The sequence below is a fragment of the Eutrigla gurnardus genome, assembly GCF_963514095.1.
Source record: "Eutrigla gurnardus genome assembly, chromosome: 8".
Classification (NCBI taxonomy): domain Eukaryota; kingdom Metazoa; phylum Chordata; class Actinopteri; order Perciformes; family Triglidae; genus Eutrigla; species Eutrigla gurnardus.
Genome location: NC_139922.1, coordinates 24158272 through 24179176, shown reverse-complemented (window position 1 = coordinate 24179176; position 20905 = coordinate 24158272). Strand labels below are relative to the sequence as shown.

At 44.0% G+C, this 20905-nt stretch overlaps 3 protein-coding genes across 4 annotated transcripts; all 3 read left to right on the top strand.

Moving 5' to 3' along the window:
* Positions 1-1592: 1592 nt before the first annotated feature.
* tsr2 (TSR2 ribosome maturation factor) lies at positions 1593-4266 on the top strand. The gene is made up of 5 exons (XM_084015338.1): positions 1593-1727; positions 2264-2354; positions 2816-2907; positions 3609-3767; positions 3993-4266. Exons 1-5 carry the CDS (start codon positions 1650-1652, stop codon positions 4095-4097), a joined length of 525 nt encoding a protein of 174 aa, XP_083871464.1. The 5' UTR covers positions 1593-1649; the 3' UTR covers positions 4098-4266.
* Positions 4267-5019: 753 nt separating this feature from the next.
* Positions 5020-7900, top strand: rad51c (RAD51 paralog C). The gene is made up of 4 exons (XM_084015197.1): positions 5020-5156; positions 6089-6353; positions 6665-6881; positions 6954-7900. The coding sequence occupies exons 1-4, from the start codon at positions 5039-5041 to the stop codon at positions 7437-7439; spliced, it is 1086 nt and encodes a 361-aa protein (XP_083871323.1). The 5' UTR covers positions 5020-5038; the 3' UTR covers positions 7440-7900.
* A 116-nt stretch (positions 7901-8016) lies between these two features.
* cdk16 (cyclin dependent kinase 16) lies at positions 8017-19913 on the top strand. 2 transcript variants are annotated; one of them, XR_014597569.1, is made up of 18 exons: positions 8017-8151; positions 9538-9727; positions 10061-10216; positions 10914-11032; positions 11303-11431; positions 11645-11701; positions 12011-12125; positions 12225-12319; positions 12453-12515; positions 14016-14139; positions 14611-14731; positions 15384-15481; positions 15562-15667; positions 17171-17213; positions 17396-17486; positions 17577-17651; positions 17811-17907; positions 18049-19913. XR_014597569.1 is itself a non-coding variant. In XM_084014941.1 (17 exons), the coding sequence occupies exons 2-17, from the start codon at positions 9610-9612 to the stop codon at positions 17846-17848; spliced, it is 1548 nt and encodes a 515-aa protein (XP_083871067.1). In that variant the 5' UTR covers positions 8017-8151; positions 9538-9609; the 3' UTR covers positions 17849-19913. The 2 variants fall into 2 exon arrangements, 1 of the variants encoding a protein (XP_083871067.1); XM_084014941.1 differs by having other exon boundaries at positions 17811-19913.
* The last annotated feature ends 992 nt before the right edge of the window (positions 19914-20905 follow it).

Genomic DNA, 20905 nt, shown 5'->3' with positions numbered 1-20905 from the left:
TGGATGGTGTACAGGTCCTGGATGGTGGGCAGGTCAGCATCGATGATCCTTTCTGCAGACCTGATTGTTCGTTGTGGTCCGACCCTGTCCTGTTTGGTGGCCAATCCAGACTCCCACTTCAGGTCCCGGGAGGTTGAAGATCCCAGGAACCTGGAGTTCACAACAGTCACAGTGCTGTTAAGTATGGTGAGGGGGGGCTCCTCCTTTAAGTCCACTGGCCAGCTGATGATATGATACAAGAAGTAAAACGTTAAACATCTCTGAATATCGATGGACCTGATCTCCTGACTCATTATCATTGTTATTATTATCATTATCATTGTTATTATTAATATAATTATTATTTATTTCTGTCTAATATTGTTCTTTGGTCTGTTAATGGTGTCACTTGCTTGGTTACTTGTTTTTTTGTCATTTGTATTCTCTTGAATATGATTTATGTTTTTGTGATTGGGTCTGTTTTAGGATCAGTAGAAGAAGACTCAGGTACTGAACTAGATTGATGTAACTGATTTAATGTCAGCTGCTGCCTCCTGCTGGAGAGTCCAAACATCACACATGAAGTTTGGAATAATAATAATGATGATGATGATCCGGATTGGCTGTTTCTGTCTGATCCTGCCTTCTGGATCGACTGTTTACGTCTGATCCTTCCGTTAGGGGTTGACTGTTTCTGTCTGGTCCTTCCCTTCTGGATCGACTGTTTACGTCTGATCCTTCCGTTCTGGATTGACTGTTTGGGTGCAGTCGAATAGTCAAAAAATAAGGTCCTAACTCCTATTCCTATCTCCTATTCCTTGACCTCTGGGGAAAACGTCACGGGGTCAAGGAAAGGCGATAGGAGAACTCAAAAGGATTTAGGAATAGTCGACCGCGGTGTTCAGAGAATCCGACCGGACTTTCACTAAGCTACGTCATTATATCGCGGCCGCTGATGATTGACAGCTGATGATCGGCACCGGCGATTGACGTGCGTCTGCACTGGAGAAACTACAATAATGGACTACAAAAAGCGCATCTTCCACTTCTCCACATGTTGGTTTTATCAACAGCTGGTTCACTGACCGGCTTCAGGTCCAGCAGCTCCTCCTTTCTGTTTGACCGTTGTTTTATTTACTTTTCATTTGTGGTTTTAGTTTCGTTTTTGTCAAACATTTGTAACATGATTGAAATAAATAAAAAAAAAACATTAAATTATTATCACTGTCCACACATTTATCATCACTATTCCAATTACTCTGTCTGCATGAAAGTCATTGTTAAATATGTAAATGCACCTATCGTTTGTTTTCATGAACGGCCGAGGTGTGCGGCACTTTAAATGTTGCTCTCGCAAAGAATTGTGGGTCGGCGTAATCTCCTTTCCTATGGCATAGGAAGGTCCGTTGCATCCTATGCTAAAGGAGCTCTGAAAGGAAGCATTGGAGCTCCTTTCCTATGCATTTAGAGAATTTGAACAGCTCTTATCATGGCGGCCACTTGTTTACTTCCGGGTCACTTCTTCAGTTAGGAACCTTCCTAAGCAAAAAAGACTATTCGACTGCACCCTTTCTGTCTTGTCCTTCCCTTCTGGATCGAATGTTTCTGGCTGGTCCTTCCCTTCTGGGTTTTGTTTCTGCACTCGACTGCTTCCGTCTGTCAGATCCAACATGGCGACCTCTGCAGCTTCACGTGAGCTCTTCACGGAGGGAGTGAGAGCCGTTCTTCACACGTGGCCGGTTCTACAGGTATATATGATCCATGACTAGACCCGAGAGACTGTAGACCCCGGTCCACAGAGGACCTAGTGAGGACGCTTCCTGCCTCAGTCTCTGCAGAGCGGACGGGACGATGCTAACAGGCTAATGCTAACAGCGCTCTGTCAACAACACGCATCGGACGGAAGTGTTTTCTCCTTTCAAAGTAAAATCTAGTGTGAAATAACGGTCTTCTTCTAAACAACAATAGTCAACACATACTGACAGTAATTATTATAATAGTCAAACTATTATATTACTAATTATAATCCGAGGTTTACGATCAAATCCGAGGTTTACGAGCAAATCAGATGTTCGTGAATTCAGAAGAGGTTTTCGGTTCTGAGGTGATTTATGTGCAAATCTACTCACAGATTTACTCGCATTTCATGAATGAGACCCACTTTGTCTGTTGTCGAGCTTTACAGACTTTGATTTAAATTAATATTTGGGGTTTCATTGTTTCTGAAAGAAAAACATTGTCAGACTGAAGAGGTCAAAGGTCACCCCTGAGTTTATGTCCTCAGATTGCAGTGGATAACGGGTTTGGTGGCGTCTATGGGCAGCAGAAAGCTGATTGGATGGTGGATGTAGTCGAGCAGTATTTCCATGACAATGGTAGGTAACCATGGTAACTGGTAAGCCTCTGTTTGTTGTATGTGTTTATACTGGGATAGTTTGTTATTAATCGATTCATCTATTACAGTACCACCCTACTTGCTGGTACTTTGTAGAAGTACTCTGTTCCCTACCTGCTGGTATTTTGTAGAAGTACTCTGTTCCCCTACCTGCTGGTACTTTGTACAAGTACTCTGTTCCCTACCTACTCAGGTACTTGCAGCTGGGCGGCTCCATGGTGAGAGGTTAACATCACGTTGCTGCAGCGATGTCGGAGCAGTTGGATTGGAGTATTATGAGTACCTGAGTACCCAGTATCGGTGCATTCCTAATATTTGGATCCATAGGGATGGAGCACCACCGTTCCTGTAACATTGTCGGGGAAACACTGTACAAGTATCAGGCTTAAGAATATTCTGTACGTGTCATGTGACTGCTGGATTCTGTAATTGTGTGTTCAGCTGACCTGCAGCAGTGTGAGGTGGAGGACTTCATCTCTGAACTGATGGATCGGGAGTTTGCCACAGTGGTGGATGATGGGAGTTTACCTCAGGTACACTTTCTCTCTCTCACACACACACACACACACACACACACACACACACTTATATAATGTTTGTATGAAAAAACATGCATATTTCACATGTGCTGGTGCTGCATCCCCCCCAAAAAATGTGTCTCCATCCAAAATCACTCGCGCTCACGTGTACTGATGCAGGTCGAGTGTTTACTACAAATATGTGCAGACGGCACTGCTCAGTACAGTTTCAGTCATGTTCTCTGTGTTGTTCTCTCTTGTGATGACTTGAGACGGCACTCCTTGAAAACAACATCAAGCCATGCACGTGTCGTATTTTGACGTGATGATATATGTACAACAGGCAATCAGGCCAAAGCCCGTTTGTGCTGGAGCAGTATGAGTGCAAGCCGGCTGGGGAGGGGGGGGCAATCGTGCCGAGGCACGGTCCGGATCGAATAGCCCTGGTGTGAGTGTTCCCTCAGTGGACCATAATGTACTAAATGAACATCATGCTGGATTGAAGAAGACTTGAAACTAGAGATTGAGACCATAAACTCAACTCATGTTTACTGAGATAATACATCAAGAGAGAAGTAGGACCATTTTCTCATAGACTTCTATACAACCAGAGAGCAATCGCCCCCTGGTGGCCAGCAGAGAGAATGCAGGTTGATTAGCAGATCTAATGAAGAACTGACAGGTGCTCATATATGATGTAAACCCTGTATTTTCAGCTGTGTGGCAGTCTGATGCAGATGTTCACTCAGTGGCAGCAGGGGGCGCTACAGCAGCTCAAACACACCGTCAGCACTCTGACACAGAAGACGAGTCAGAGGGCAAAGGTCACAGCTCTACCCACAGAGTCTGATGAAGACAGTGATGATGAAACACAGGTAAATCTCACCTGACACACAAACACACACACTTGCACATTTATCAATAAAGCTGTTGTACTTTATTAATACACAATCATTGTATGGTATAATATGTCATAGTATGTAATAAGTCATAGTATCTCGTGATGTAATAGTATAGTGATATTACTTGATTCTACCACTCTAGTAGTTGATCTCCGCTGATGATTATATTGCTGGTTTCTATTGTCTCACTGTGCTCAGGTGATGGAGTGTGAATCGTCCAGTTCATCAGTCAGCAGGACAGATCCTCCTCCCCCACCTCCTGTTGAAGAGGATGGATGGACGGTGGTACGGAAGAAGAAGTGATGAGGAAGATGACGAGCAGGATGAACTGATGGAAGTTTTATGTTGGGACTTTGAGATTCTGAAACGGCTGTTTAATGGAGGTTAACATTAACACTTCTTTTGTCTGCAGCTGATAACATGTGGACCTGATGGTTCCTGTGATTGTTTTATATTAAACTTGTTGAATCCACTGCTATGTGTCCTGTTCATCGCTATATAGACCCTTCAATAGTCCGGAAATAATGATGGCAGACACTAGTGTGTAACCAATGATTACGTATGATAGTATAGTGTGATATGTCATATAGTCAGATATTTAATAGTTTAGTGATGTGTAATAGTATAATGTGATATATCATAGTATAGTGTGATATTTCATAGTGAGGGTTAGGGTAAGTATAATGATATGGAATAGTATAGTATGTCCATAATTTGTTTGGGTTACCAAGACAAAGTAATGACTTTTATAAAGTTTAGTTGTTTTCAGTTCATCAGCTGATTTAAAAAAAAGTGAATGAAAGTGAATGGGAAAAAAATGAATTAATTCCCTTTTCAGGGCGTCTAAAATAAAGCATCGCCTGGTTTAATGAACTCATCTGCTACAGCTGATTTGATCTGTTTTGACAATGAAGAGAAAAGCATTATTGTTAATATATTTAACTAAACGTCCTGTGTTATGAACTACATTTCTACAGATAATAAATAATAAAAGTAAATAAAAGAAGACGCGTGTTTTGTCACATTTTAACAGACTGAAATATATATATATATATATATTTACGTTTATATATTTATGTTCATTGGGATTGGGCATACATTTTTAATCTTCTTAAATTTTTAATCTGCTTTATTTTGAAAAGCCAAACCTGAAGTGTAGCCACGTGTGTGACAAAGGCATGCTGGGATGCCTGTCAGGCGGGATGTTTTGAAGTGGAAGCTAACGTTAGCAGTTAGCAGTGACGATGCAGAGGTCAATATCCAGTTTGTTTCTGAGTCCCAGTGTGAAGACGAAACTGGTCAACGCTGGCTTCCAGTTCACCGCAGACCTGCTGAACATCAAGCCGCTACAACTCACCAACGGTAACGTTATACTCACCGCCACCGTCACCAGACTCCGGTCAAAAAACACCGATTTAGCGGCCGGGATGGTGGTGATGTTTAGTGATGTTTACTCTTTAGTGATGTTGGCTCTTGTTTAGTGACGTTTACTGTTGTTTAGTGATGTTTGCTATTTAGTGACGTTTACTGTTGTTTAGTGACGTTTACTGTTGTTTAGTGATGTTTGCTATTTAGGGATGTTTACTGTTGTTTAGTGACGTTTACTGTTGTTTAGTGATGTTTGCTATTTAGTGAAGTTTACTGTTGTTTAGTGATGTTTGCTATTTAGTGACGTTTACTGTTGTTTAGTGACGTTTACTGTTGTTTAGTGATGTTTGCTATTTAGTGACGTTTACTGTTGTTTAGTGACGTTTACTGTTGTTTAGTGATGTTTGCTATTTAGTGACGTTGGCTCTTGTTTAGTACGTTTACTGTTGTTTAGTGATGTTTGCTATTTAGTGATGTTGGCTCTTGTTTAGTGACGTTTACTGTTGTTTAGTGATGTTTGCTATTTAGTGACGTTTACTGTTGTTTAGTGACGTTTACTGTTGTTTAGTGATGTTTGCTATTTAGTGACGTTTACTGTTGTTTAGTGACGTTTACTGTTGTTTAGTGATGTTTGCTATTTAGTGATGTTGGCTCTTGTTTAGTGACGTTTACTGTTGTTTAGTGATGTTGGCTCTTGTTTAGTGACGTTTACTGTTGTTTAGTGATGTTTGCTATTTAGTGACGTTTACTGTTGTTTAGTGATGTTTGCTATTTAGTGACGTTTACTGTTGTTTAGTGATGTTTGCTATTTAGTGACGTTTACTGTTGTTTAGTGATGTTTGCTGTTATTTCATGATGTTTACTGTTATTTAGTGTTGTTTACTCTTTAGTGATGCTTACTGTTGTGTTGTTTATGTTGCTTTCAGAGACCAGACTATCGCAGCAGGAGGCCTTGGAGGTGCTGCAGGCTGTGAGGAGAGGAAGCGGAGGAGGTGATGAAGGCCCCTCCGCCTCCTCCACCTCCTCCTCCTCCATGTCTCTAACAGCTCTGGAGCTCCTAAAGAAGGAGGAGGATCTCAGGAGCATCGTGACATTCTCCTCTCAGCTGGACTCGGCTCTGGGAGGTGGACTTCCCATTGGAAAGACAACAGAAATCTGTGGAGCTCCAGGAGTTGGGAAGACACAACTGTGGTGAGACAGTTAATACTGATACATACTTGATATGGTGATCGATTGATCAGATAAATAGATAAGAAACCGTGAGAACATAAGAGCAGGAAGTAGTCTTTGGTCTGCACTGGTCCGGTGGTGAGTCTTTGGTCTGTACTGGCCCAATGGTGAGTCTTTGGTCTGTACTGTTCCGGTGGTGAGTCATTGGTCTGTACTGGTCCAGTCTTTGGTCTGAACTGGTCCGGTGGTGAGTCTTTGGTCTGTACTGGTCCAGTCTTTGGTCTGAACTGGTCTGGTGGTGACTGATAAATAAAGTTGCATCATCGTCTCAGCCTGCAGCTGGCGGTGGACGTTCAGGTGCCCCCGTGTTTCGGGGGCCTCGGGGGTCAGGTGGTCTACATCGACACCGAGGGCAGCTTCATGCTTCAGAGAGTCGTCGACATTGCAGCTGCTGTCGTCCAACACTGCTCCTTATTGGTGGAAGATGATGAGCAGGGAGTCGCCATGACAACCTTCACCGTGGAAACCATCCTGTCCAACATATTCCTGGTAATAATGATGCTCGTCATGGTAACGGACTGTTGCTGTAGTGGCTCTGATTCTCTTTGTCACCTCTGTCAGGTGCGTTGCCATGACTACGTGGAGCTGCTGGCAGAGATCCATCTGCTGCCTGACTTCCTGTCTGAGCACCCGAAGGTCCGCCTCCTGGTGATTGACAGTGTGGCGTTTCCATTCCGACAGCCTTTTGATGACCTGTCACAGAGGACACGCCTCCTCAATGGCCTAGCCCAGCAGCTCATTGCCATGGCAACCAGTCACGACATTGCCGTGTTGATGACCAACCAGATGACCACCCGGCTGCAGGAGGGCCAATCACAAATGGTGCCTGCCCTCGGGGAGAGCTGGGGCCACGCCCCCACCATCCGGCTCCTCCTCCACTGGGCAGGGACACAGCGACTAGCAGCCATCTTTAAATCGCCAGACCACAGGGGGGCCACCGTCCAATACCAGATCACCTCTGAGGGATTCAGAGACGTCGTCCAATTAGAAGAGCGAGCCAGCAAACGACCCCGGACACACACCGTCCAATCGTCTGCCAGCTGCTGATCCTCAGAGTGACCTTGATAGTATTTAGTTAAAGAGAAACTCTTTATGAATAAAGTTTAGTCTAATATTGTTTATTCTAATATATCTGTGACTGGATGACATCACAGCGACGGAGCAATGATCACATCATCATAATATCTGTTGATCTTTACCCTCGCCACTTCTTGTCTGCTGGGCCGAAGGCAACCTGTGAAGTCCTGCCGTCACTTCCTGTCTCTGATACTCCATCCTGGACTCTGGTGGACTCTGGAATAACCTGGTGGACTCTGGAATAACCTGCTGGACTTAAATCTCCATTCAGTGCTCACAGCAGACAACATGACAATATTTAATGTTAATCAATCAACATGGAAATAAAGTTTGGATAGAGGAAGTCAAAATAATCAATAATGAAATCAGTTGCTCGTCTTTAACTTTAATACTTATTTCCTTTTTTTTTGTTTATACAAAATTAAAATCTTCAACAAACTGAAATTATTATGAACGTTTATGTTATTTAATTTGTTTAAAATAAACGTCTTTCATTTATGCATCGTGTTTTCCCGACGCGCTGTGACGTCACTGACGGTGCGCTGAGTGTCTCCGTCAGGAAGCACCGGCGGAGCGGAGCAGCAACATGGCTGCAGATTTCTGGGAGCCAGAAAGACCCGAGAATCTTTCAGACTGAACCGAGCCAAAGACAACCCGGGACAGACCGAGACAGACCCTCCCAGTGAGTAAAGAGCCCGCCGTGTTACCGGAACCGTTTCATTATAAACTGACGGAGCTGTTAACGGAACCGGAGCTAAACCTGCTCCGAGGACATTTACTGCAGGTCGTAGACGGGACCCGTCTTCACTGATACAGACAGCACACAGGATGTAGACGCATCCCCCAATGATGCAGAGAGCATACAGGACGTAGACGGGTCCCCCAGTGATGCAGCGAGCACACAGGACGTAGACGGGTCCCCCAGTGATGCAGCGAGCACACAGGACGTAGACGGGTCCCCCAGTGATACAGAGAGCACACAGGACGTAGACGGGTCCCCCAGTGATACAGAGAGCACACAGGAAAAATAAGTCCCGTTCAGTTCTTACTCTGGGAGCTCTAAACCAATCACAGGGAGTCTGATCCCACAGCTGTGATATCACCATGGAGTACTACTGCTAATACTACTACTACTGCTAATATTACTACTACTGCTAATACTGCTACTACTGCTAATATTACTACTACTGCTAATACTGCTACTACTAGTGCTACTACTACTGCTAATACTGCTACTACTGCTAATATTACTACTACTGCTAATACTGCTACTACTGCTAATATTACTACTACTGCTAATACTGCTACTACTAGTGCTACTACTACTGCTAATACTGCTACTACTAGTGCTAATACTGCTACTACTAGTGCTACTGCTACTACTTTTTAATTCTACTACTGCTAATACTACTACTGCAAATACTACTATGACTGCTAATACTACTACTGCAAATACTACTACTATGACTGCTAATACTACTACTGCAAATACTACTACTATGACTGCTAATACTACTATTGCTAATACTACTACATCTGCTAATACTGTTAATTCTACTACTGCTAATACTACTACTACTGCTAAAACTACTACTACTACTAAAACTGTTGGTATTGATACTGCTACTGCTAATACTACTACTACTGTTAGTATTGATACTGATCCAGCAGCACTGGACTCTATTCCCATGAGGACTTATTTTATTAGGAGATGGAGGGTCTGCCCTGGACCCCTGGTTGATGAAATCGTCACCAACCGTCAGACTCACCTGCAGGTGTCGTCCAATCAGCGGTACGCTCCTACTCGCTCCAGAGAGGAAACCTGCTGCATGATCCAAGACCAGAGGAACCCTCCTTCAGTTTGGAAGCATCTTGGTTTCTCTCCACCGTCCACTGAGTGTCTTCATGGAGTTTACAGATATCTCTAGGTTTTGTCTGATCACGTCTGCAGGCGCTTCATGGAACTCGGCTCATAACTTTATCAACAACCTGATTCCTGACACTGAAAGGATGCATGATGATGATGATGATGATGATATTAAAACTTGTATTTTGTTTACCTGTCCAGGTGTGGTCTCCAGGCTGGCTGCGCCGCCCCTCTCAACCCCCCGCCCCCCCCCTGCCCCCTCACCCACCCCTCATGGAGAGGATGAGGAAGATCAAACGGCAGCTGTCACTCACATTGGGGAGGGGAGGGGGGAGGGACAGGACACTGAGTGACACGATCAACCAGGAAGTTACATCACACAGTGACTCGGGTAACACACACACACACACACACACACACACACACACACACACACACACACACACACACACACTCTGCTGTCAGTGAAATCATAGTGACATCACAATGCTGTTGGAACAAATATGCTTGACTCCCCCCTCTGCTCTGATTGTTTGGTTGGATAAATTATTTGAATTGTTTGTCTGTTGGTACTTTCTATCAACCAATCAATCAATCAATCAATCTATCTGCTGCTCTGATCTTATGACACATTTTTATTTTCTTATTCTTCACATTATTCCTCTTAATCAACCAATCACCCCCCCTCCATCATCACCCCCCTTCATCATCATCCCTCCATCAGAGGTTGCATCTCTTCGTGGTTCTTCTGGAGGTTTGAAGGTTCGAGGTTCTTCTTCTTCGGTTCAGTCTCTTCTTCAGTCGTACAGCAGCTCACTGAGGAAACCTCGAGGCCTCGGACGCAGCCTGAGCTCCTACCTGAACCATACGGCTCGACTGGGTACTAGAACTGCAAATACACGTATAAATACTGCACTATTCTTGAACTATACAGCTCGACTGGGTACTAGAACTGCAAAGACACGTATAAATACTGCACTATTCTTGAACTATACAGCTCGACTGGGTACTAGAACTGCAAATACACATATAAATACTGAACTATTCCTGAACTATATGGCTCGACTGGGTACTAGTACTGCAAATACACGTATAAATACTGCACTATTCTTGAACTATACAGCTCGACTGGGTACTAGAACTGCAAATACACATATAAATACTGAACTATTCCTGAACTATATGGCTCGACTGGGTACTAGTACTGCAAAAACACATATAAATACTGCACTATTCCTGAACCATATGGCTCGACTGGGTACTTGTACTACAAATACACGTATAAATACTGCGCTATACCTGAACTGTACAGCTCGACTGGGTACTAGTATTGCAAATGTACGTATAAATACTGCGCTATACCTGAACTGTACAGCTCGACTGGGTACTAGTATTGCAAATGTACGTATAAATACTGCACAATATCTGAACCGTACGGCTCGACTGGGTACTACTACTGCAAATACACGTATAAATACTGCACTATTCTTGAACTATACGGCCCGACTGGGTACTAGTACTGCCAATCTGTTGTCATGTTACATGTTGTCTGTGTGTATTTCTTGGCGTATTCTCAGAGATCGTCCACGAGGACGTCAAGATGAGTTCAGATGGAGAAAGTGATCCAGTTTCTTCTTCAGACGATGTTCAGAGTCCAGTTAGAGTGAGACTGAGACCCAAGAAGATCTTGACAGAGGTACACACACAGTATCATACATTCATACAGTTACACACACTAATACATACACAGTAACACACACTAACGCAGATATTGACACAGGCTACTGGCCAGTCCGGCTGGTCGGGGACCATGTCTGGTACTTCACAGTACCCCCTTATGTGTTTTAAAGATAAACAGTCACCTGCTGTAACGAAACAGCTTCTAAATTGACGTAGTCAGAGGGATGGTCTTCATGTGTCTCCTGTCTGTGTCTGTCCCTGTCTGTCCTCCTGTCTTGTCTTTCAGGACATTAACAAACGTCTCTCATTACCGGCCGACATTCGTCTTCCGGACGGTTACCTGGAGAAGTTTAATGTGATTGGTCCAGCTCTGTTTGAGCAGCCAATCAGCAGACGGCTGCGCAGAGTGTCTCTGGTCTGTTTCTACTCTACCAGCTTCTACTCTACCCATTTCTATTGTACCTGTTTCTACTCTACCTGGTTCTATTGTACCTGTTTCACATTGAAGTCAATTATTCTCTTATTTTTTTGTATTGATTTTTATTATGATATATCTACCTGTCTCTCTGACTGCCTGTCTGACTGACGGTCTGTCTCTCTGACGGCCTGTCTCTCTCGCTGTCTGCAGTCAGAGATTGGTTTTGGGAAACTGGAGACCTACATCAAACTGGACAAACTGGGGGAGGTAAGGACTCACCTGATTGTTTGTGTTGATGTAAACAGACAAACCTCTCTCATCTCTAGCTGTCTGTTTCACTTATCTCCCTCTCTAGCTGTCTCCCTGCCCACCTGTCTCTCATCTGTCTACCAGTCTCACCTGTCTCTCTGTAACCTGTGTCTCCATGCAGGTCTGTCTTTCACCTGTCTCTTCACCTGTCCCTGTCTACCTGCCTCTATCCATCTGTCTCTCACCGGTCTCTCTCCAGCTGTATCACATGTCGCTTTCTACCCGTCTCTCTCTCACCTGTCTCTGTCTCTACCTGTCTTTCTGTAGGGGACCTACGCTACAGTGTATAAAGGCCGAAGCAAACTGACTGATAATCTGGTGGCTCTGAAGGAGATTCGACTGGAACATGAAGAGGGCGCTCCATGTACTGCTATCAGAGAAGGTACTACTACGGAACTAGTACATTGTACTACGGAAGTATTGTAGTAGATATTAATGTGTTGTGTGTTTGTGTATTAATGTGTTGTGTGTTCTTCCTCAGTGTCTCTGTTGAAGGATCTCAAACACGCCAACATCGTCACCCTCCATGACATCATTCACACACAGAAGTCCCTCACACTGGTGTTTGAGTATCTGGTAAGACACACACACACTCTCTCACACACACACACACACACACACACACACACACACACACACACACACACACACACACACACATTGCATTATTCTTTGTATTGATCCTCTCCTCATGCTCGTTGTGTTTCAGGACAAAGATCTGAAACAATATCTGGATGACTGTGGAAACATCATCAACGTTCACAATGTCAAGGTGAGAAAACGTTAATGTTTCTGTTGCTGCTACTGCTGTCTGCTGCTCTTCTGGACAGAGATCTGGGATGTTGATCCTGGACTCTGCTGGTTCCACTGTCCCAGTATTGGTGTTACAGCCCCCAGTGCTCCGATTGCCACTGATGTCTACCACTTTACTTTCCACATCTTTTCTAGCTCCTCTTTCTTGGTATTTTTAGAACTTCTTCCTGATGTTGCTCTCTCTTGAGAAACCTACATCTATCACTACTGCTGTCCTCTGGTGTTGGTCCACCTCCACTATGTCTGGTCGATTAGCCATCACCAGTTTATCAGTCTGGATCTGGAGGTCCCACAGGATCTTAGCTCGGTCATGCTCAACCACCTTTGGAGGTGTCCTAACTCGGGACTTCCAGCCCTTAATAGTCGGCACAGATGTTCCTGTACACTCTGCCAGCCACTTGGTTATGGTGCTCCATGTAGCTGTACCGTCCTGCATCTTACACCCTGCTGGGGTGTGCTGGACTGTCACAGGGGCAGTTCATCACTTGGGGCCATCTTCCCGATATACTCCTGGATCTTTGTTTCATCCTGGATAGTGGCTCTGATGCTCACTAGTCCTCGGCCTCCCTCCTTCCTCTTAGTGTCCGACAGAGTGCTTAGAATGCTGGACTTGGGGTGAAACCCTCCATTCCTGGTGAGGAGCTTTATTGTCTTGATATCAGTGGGCTGCTCTATCTCTTCTTACCATTCTGCTGACTTTTCAGGACTTGTCTTACTCTGTTCAGGTATTTGGCTGTGGCTGACTTTCTTGTAGCCTCTTCATGATTTCCATTTCCTTGCCGGGCTCCAAGATATCTGTATCTGTCCTGGACATCTGCTATGTTGCCTTCTGGTAATTCAACCCCTTCAGTGGGGATCATCTTGCCTCTGTCGGATACCATTGTGGAAGAAAACTCTTCAGGTCTAATTCTGTGGCGGGTTCAGATGAGGTTTAATCACTCTACATCAAGCAAAGTTGCTGTGCATCATAAACATGTCGATGCGTTTAATGGCGGCCTTGTACGAGCAACTACCGGCGTTTTTATCTTCTTCGGATCTACGCTTTGAGCTCGTTAAATCTGCCGGCGGACAACGATCCCCATCCCCAGGATCTACAGCAATGACATCAGAATGTCATTCAGGTTAGATAAGTGTGGTTGGTCAGGAAGTCCCTTTCTCTCGGAAGCAGACGTGTATTGAGTCAATGCAAATCCACTCATCACACCTCCTCCATGTTCTCTGTAAACTCTATATAAAACTCTGACTTGCCCCACACTCGTCAGAAAGGGTTTCATGGCAACGCTGTGAACTCCTTTTTCCACTGTCAGTGTGTAAATATGCACGATGAGGAAAAGTTGCGCCACAAGGCAAAGTTCTATTGAAACGGTCCGGTTCGCAGCATATTTTGACTCTGTCAGGGTTTCCACCAATACTATATTCCACTACGAAGTTGCTCAGTTGCTGGTTTGTGTCTCCTCAGCTGTTTCTGTACCAGTTGCTGCGAGGTTTGTCCTACTGTCACCGGAGGAAAGTTCTCCACCGAGACCTGAAACCTCAGAACCTTCTGATCAACGATCGAGGAGAACTCAAACTGGCAGACTTTGGTGAGTTCGCTGCATCTGTTAGCTCACTTGCTAACATGTAAATATATGTTATGTCCATTAAAAATGTAAAATTAAAACGATTTGAAGACATTTAAAAAAAAAAAAGAGTTGCAACAAAGCGGTACGCTAGAGAGCACTATTCGTCTGACTGCAAAATACAATTTCACCACTAGATGGGAGTAAATCCTACACACTGTCTCTTTAAAATGTGATTTTTTTTTAATGTTGACGTTGATAAAAAGAGTTTTGGTACACTGAGTGATGATATCCATCAGATCCCGGCAGTTAAATGAGCATTTAACCTTTTATTGTGATAATCACATCATCCCAGAGACTCGACAGTTCACTTTAACAGCTTTAACATCCTCACTTCAAATCGACTAATCTGTGGAGTTGATGGTGGATCTGAGGATGGCACCAGATCCACATGACTCCTGTTTCTGGTGTAAACACAGTGACGATGTGTTTCAGGTCTGGCTCGAGCCAAGTCCATCCCAACGAAGACGTACTCTAACGAGGTGGTGACGCTGTGGTACCGGCCGCCGGACATCCTGCTGGGCAGCACCGACTACTCCACTCACATCGACATGTGGTTAGTACTAGTACTACTACTTAGGGCCCTATCAAATCTGTTGGAATTTTTCCAGATTCCATTCAATTTTTCCCAAATTCCCTGTTTTCCGTTTTTAATTTTTCTAAATTATGTGTTTTACAATTGTTTAACTTTTTTTTTTTTCGTCAAATGGTGTCTAATAAATCAAAAGTAATACATTTACTGAAGAAACATTCTAGTAGTTCTAATTCCTTGTCATTCAGAGACCACACACTTTTTCATTTTCCACTTCCGCATCACGATGCATCGAAGAATACTTTCCCCCCCCCACCCCTACTACTACTACTACTACTAGTCAGCCTGAGGTGATGAAGTGTTCTCCTTCATCTCCTTGAGTAGTGTACGTACAGCATACATGGAGATGTTTGTACTACATGAAGGTCATTAGGAGTTTAACCTTTTATCACACAAATAACTCGTAATCCATCATAATGTTAAAACGCAGACAGAGAGAAACTATAACGTGAACTCATCATCAATGATATCAAAAGCTGCAGAAACATCCAGCTCTCTGTCTATATGTCTGTCTCTCACTCTGTCTGTCTCTCTCTCTGTCTGTCTCTCTGTCTATCTGCCTGTCTCTCACTCTGCCTGTCTCTCTCTGTCTCTCTGCCTGTCTGTCTGCCTCTAGGGGTGTTGGCTGTATCTTCTATGAGATGATGACAGGTCGACCTCTGTTTCCCGGTTCCACCGTGGAGGAGGAGCTTCACTTCATCTTCAAACTCCTGGGTAACGACCAATCAGCTGCTGTCTACACGTCCATGTGTTCTCATTGTGTTTGATATGTACTGAGTGTGTTTCTTATCCAGGTACTCCCACGGAGCAGAGCTGGCCTGGGATCAGTTCCAATGACGAGTTTGTGGCTCACAGCTATCCTCAGTACAGAGCAGAGAGACTGGGTAACCAGACCCCCAGGTACACACCTGTAGTACTCACAGTAACCAGACCCCCAGGTACACACCTGTAGTATTAACCAGACTCCCAGGTACACACCTGTAGTACTCACAGTAACCAGACCCCCAGGTACACACCTGTAGTACTAACCAGACCCCCAGGTACACACCTGTAGTACTCACAGAAACCAGACCCCCAGGTACATACCTGTAGTACTAACCAGACCCCTAGGTACACACCTGTAGTACTCACAGTAACCAGACCCCCAGGTACACACCTGTAGTATTAACCCGACCCCCAGGTACACACCTGTAGTACTCACAGAAACCAGACCCCCAGGTACACACCTGTAGTACTCACAGTAACCAGACCCCCAGGTACACACCTGTAGTACTCACAGAAACCAGACCCCCAGGTACATACCTGTAGTACTAACCAGACCCCTAGGTACACACCTGTAGTACTCGCAGTAACCAGACCCCCAGGTACACACCTGTAGTACTCACAGTAACCAGACCCCCAGGTACACACCTGTAGTACTCACAGTAACCAGACCCCCAGGTACACACCTGTAGTACTCACAGTAACCAGACCCCCAGGTACACACCTGTAGTACTCACAGAAACCAGACCCCCAGGTACACACCTGTAGTATTAACCAGACCCCCAGGTACACACCTGTAGTACTAACCAGACCCCCAGGTACACACCTGTAGTACTAACCAGACCCCTAGGTACACACCTGTAGTACTCGCAGTAACCAGACCCCCAGGTACACACCTGTAGTACTCACAGTAACCAGACCCCCAGGTACACACCTGTAGTACTCACAGTAACCAGACCCCCAGGTACACACCTGTAGTACTCACAGTAACCAGACCCCCAGGTACACACCTGTAGTACTCACAGTAACCAGACCCCCAGGTACACACCTGTAGTACTCACAGTAACCAGACCCCCAGGTACACACCTGTAGTACTCACAGTAACCAGACCCCCAGGTACACACCTGTAGTACTAACCAGACCCCCAGGTACACACCTGTAGTACTCACAGTAACCAGACCCCCAGGTACACACCTGTAGTACTCACAGTAACCAGACCCCCAGGTACACACCTGTAGTACTCACAGTAACCAGACCCCCAGGTACACACCTGTAGTACTCACAGTAACCAGACCCCCAGGTACACACCTGTAGTACTAACCAGACCCCCAGGTACACACCTGTAGTACTCACAGTAACCAGACCCCCAGGTACACACCTGTAGTACTCACAGTAACTAGACCCCCAGGTACACACCTGTAGTACTAACCAGACCCCCAGGTACACACCTGTAGTACTAACCAGACCCCCAGGTACACACCTGTAGTACGAGTCTGTGTAAAAATGCCATATAAACTTGGCTGAAGTCACATTTGACTGTGTGTGTGTGTGTGTGTGTGTGTGTGTGTGTGTGTGTGTGTGTGTGTGTGTGTGTGTGTGTGTGTGTGTGTGTGTGTGTGTGTGTGTGTGTGTGTTATTCAGGCTCAGCAGTGAAGGAGTGGACCTGTTGTCTAAATTCCTGCAGGTTAGTGAAATCAAATGTCATTTGAGAATATGAACCAAATTAGAAACATTAATACTACACTGGAGTAACTCTTAACGACGGTGATGATGATGATAATAATAGTAGTCATAATAATAAGAAAGATAATATATTGGGCATACATATGGTTTAACATTTTTTTCTCCAATCACGTCCAACTTTAGTTTGAAGGGAAGAAGAGGATCTCAGCAACCGAGTCGATGAGTCATGGTTACTTCAGTAACCTTGGAAACAGAGTGACGAAGCTCCCTGACAGTAAGTGTAAACATGACCTTTGGCCCCTGTTTGCAATTTGTAATGTCACTGTGTACCGTGACATCACAAGGTCACTGCATGTTGTTTCAGCGATGTCCATCTTCAGTCTGCCAGAGATTCACCTGGAGAGAGAGACGGCAAAACCAACACACGCACCTGATCCAGGTAACACACCTTAATGCCTCACCTGGTCTCACCTGAACTCACCTGGTCTCTTACCTGGATGATGTTTGAAGCTCAGAAATTAAATCTGACTTCACTAATATGAAGCATCATTCTTTTAAACGTCAGTTGAATCAAAAAAACAGTTTTGTTTCTGTCCAGTGAGCAGCCCGGCTAAGAGGCGGAGTTTGCTGTTCTGACATCATCACAGAGGCGGTGTGTGCTATTCTGACATCATCATGGAGGAGACAAAGGGAAGGTAAAAGAAATGGAAGTGGTGATGAGTAAAACTATGGAAGAAGATGATCGTTAATGAAGAAAAGAAAGCGGCAGCCTGTTTTTTAAAAAAAAATCTCAGTTATACAAACAGGAAGTTTGACCTTGAACTCATCCTCATCAGCTGCTGTGAAGCTCCAATGAGAGAAGGACACTTTTGACATCAGGAGCCGGGGATCAAACCGCCGACCTGGTGGTTCCAGGACGACCCGCTGGACCACTGAGCTCATCACACGGACACACAGATGCAATAATGGGGTCGCAAACAGCCAGCTGACCAGTCAGTGGACAGCATGTTGTTACTAGGGGCAACAGGTTCACCTCGGTACAAGAACGATGAGTTAAAGCACCGAGCAGAGTTCTGTCTTCCATTCTCAGAGTAAACACACGACTGTTGTCATGGAAACGTGAATACTGGGCGAACAGAGAAGAGCAGCGTTCCACGCAGACGCGTTGATTCCTGCTGTTTTATTATTTATTATAAACTATAAACTGTGACTGAAGTGATGACAAAGAGGTGAAGAATATCTAAAGTTTAAAATCTTAATAATAATCTACATTTACAGGAATATGAAGAGAACATTCAAAGTATTTTATTTCCACTTCAGTATTATTTCTCCTAAAAAAGTATTTTTTTTTTTTTAAATCAGCAGTAAACTAATTTTGAATATTATAATCTAAAAGTGTGAAGCTGGTTTCTGCATGTTTGTCTCGTCCACTCAGACTATAATACTGCTAATGTATGTATTTATACTTTTAAAATATGCTTCTACTGTAACGCTCTGCAGTAAACGGATCGTTTTCTAGGTTTTATTCTTCCTCGAGCCGGAGTCGGCAACCAGGAGACGATGTTTATCATCAGAGACGCCCAGCTGATGTTAGGGGCGTGGCTTATCTCATACTTGGGGCGGGGCTTATCTGATACGGGGGCGGGGCGTTGCCTGCAGTTTGTCACTTTCAGATAGTTTGTCTTGAGATTCTTGTGATTTTTTTTTTTAATTAGGAATTTTATGATGCTGGTATTTTTAAATAAATTGTTTGATGTTTTTGCTGATGTGAAGAAACTATCGATAGAGGAATAAGACAATAATGATTAATCTGAGTGTTGAAAACTAATCTTAAATCTCCTGTAGATGTGACACATTTGTATGTGAGAGGTTATAAATATACAGTGGCCATAAAGATAATGTTTTATTGATTATCAGTGAATGAATTAGTTGCTGATCAGTAGAACGGATACTGACGATGTAAATACATTCTAATCTATAATCCAGTAATTCAGGAGTGTTGAATTGTGATCAGAGACAATAGAATCAGTTCTCGAGTGTTTGACTTTAACATCTCTGTGTGTTCTCTTAGAATTATGCACAACTGAAGGAAGGACATGATGTCACAGGAAGTGATGATGAACATTGTTCATGGTAACAGAAACCCTGGCAAACAGAGAGCTGTTTACTGGGACCAGTAATCTGACTGGTCCCAGTTCTGGGACTGGTTTAAGGTCTTCCTCTGGTCAAGTTAAACTGGGACAGAAATCACTATACTTCACGTCTTCTATTGACTCTTCATCGTTGCTAAGGAAATGTCCAATGAGCAAATGGGAAATTGACAGCTGATCATTGTTGATGTTGAGCCTGACTTTGAACTTGTAAATGTTGTGGTGATAATTGATATTTTGATAATCTGATGCGTCGGCACTGATTCTAGAAGATGATGACGTCTCTGAATCCTGGTGGTTTTCATCGTTCACACTTTGGATCCGAATGTTTTCTCTGCTTTGTATTTGTTGACGGCAAACAACACCAAAGTTATCTACAACATACTGCACTGCATGATGGGAATCTTCCAGATAACTGATTATTCTTCCATCTACCGAGAAAGCACTGCAACATATCCAAATATGGAAGTACAGGATGTCCTGTTGTTGTGTACAAATCTGTTCACTATGTTCACAGGATATAAATCTACTTTAAAGCTCTTTATTTATTATCAGCGTTTGTTTCTTCTTATGTGTGTGCGTGAGTGCGTGCAAGTCGGGATCACAAAGCTACCCAGCATGCATTGTGTGGCGATCGCGGTTATCGATTCAGCTCAGGCCTGCCTCGTCTCCAACGAGCCTGTCATTGGCGTGCAGACGTGTTCAGGGTGGGACTATGATGAAGTTTGAAGCGGTGTCAGTTACCATGGCAACGCACTCTGTGAACCTAACCTGTTCGCTGGCCTTTTTCCCAGAATCTGAACCTCTGAAAAAAATTGCTGTCCTTTCCTCGTCAACCATCGATATGGAAACAAACGTGATTTTAGCAGCTTTATGTCGGGAGAGGATTTTGATTACTTGGTAGAAAATTACCGTTTTTCCTACTGATCACATATCTAAAGTTAAGGTATCCTTGCGACCTAATTCGACCCTTCTGAACGTGCCAGTCTTTAGCCATAGTCTCTACGACGTACTGTTCCAGAGATACAGCCAGAATAAAAAAAGGAAATCACCCTAATCCCAGCCCTAACCCTAATCCTAGTGCTAAACCTAACCCCTAAACTTTTTGCTTATATCTCGGGAAAGGAGGGTCGTAGAGTCTGACCTAATTAAACCCTTCTGAACATGCCAGTCTTTAGCCAAAGTCTCCATGACTTACCGTTACGGAGATACAGCCAAAATAAAAAAGGAAATAACCCTAACTCTGAACCTAACCCAACCCTAATTGGAGGCCAATAAAGTGTATCTAATCTTATGTTACTTTGTTTTGAAAAACTTACCAAGTAATTTTTGTGTGTGATATCTGTGTCCTAAATAGTTTGTAATACTTCAGTCAGAGGCAGAGATGCTCGTACCTGGAATATAAGATCCAGCTGTTACCAGTAAGCTAATGGTCACACCGCCTGTGTGTTTGAGTGGCAGCTCAGACTCTGAATCTCAACTCCAGATGATGAAGCTCTTTGAGGTTCGATTATTTGCCTCCAGTCTCCTCCTTCCTCTCATC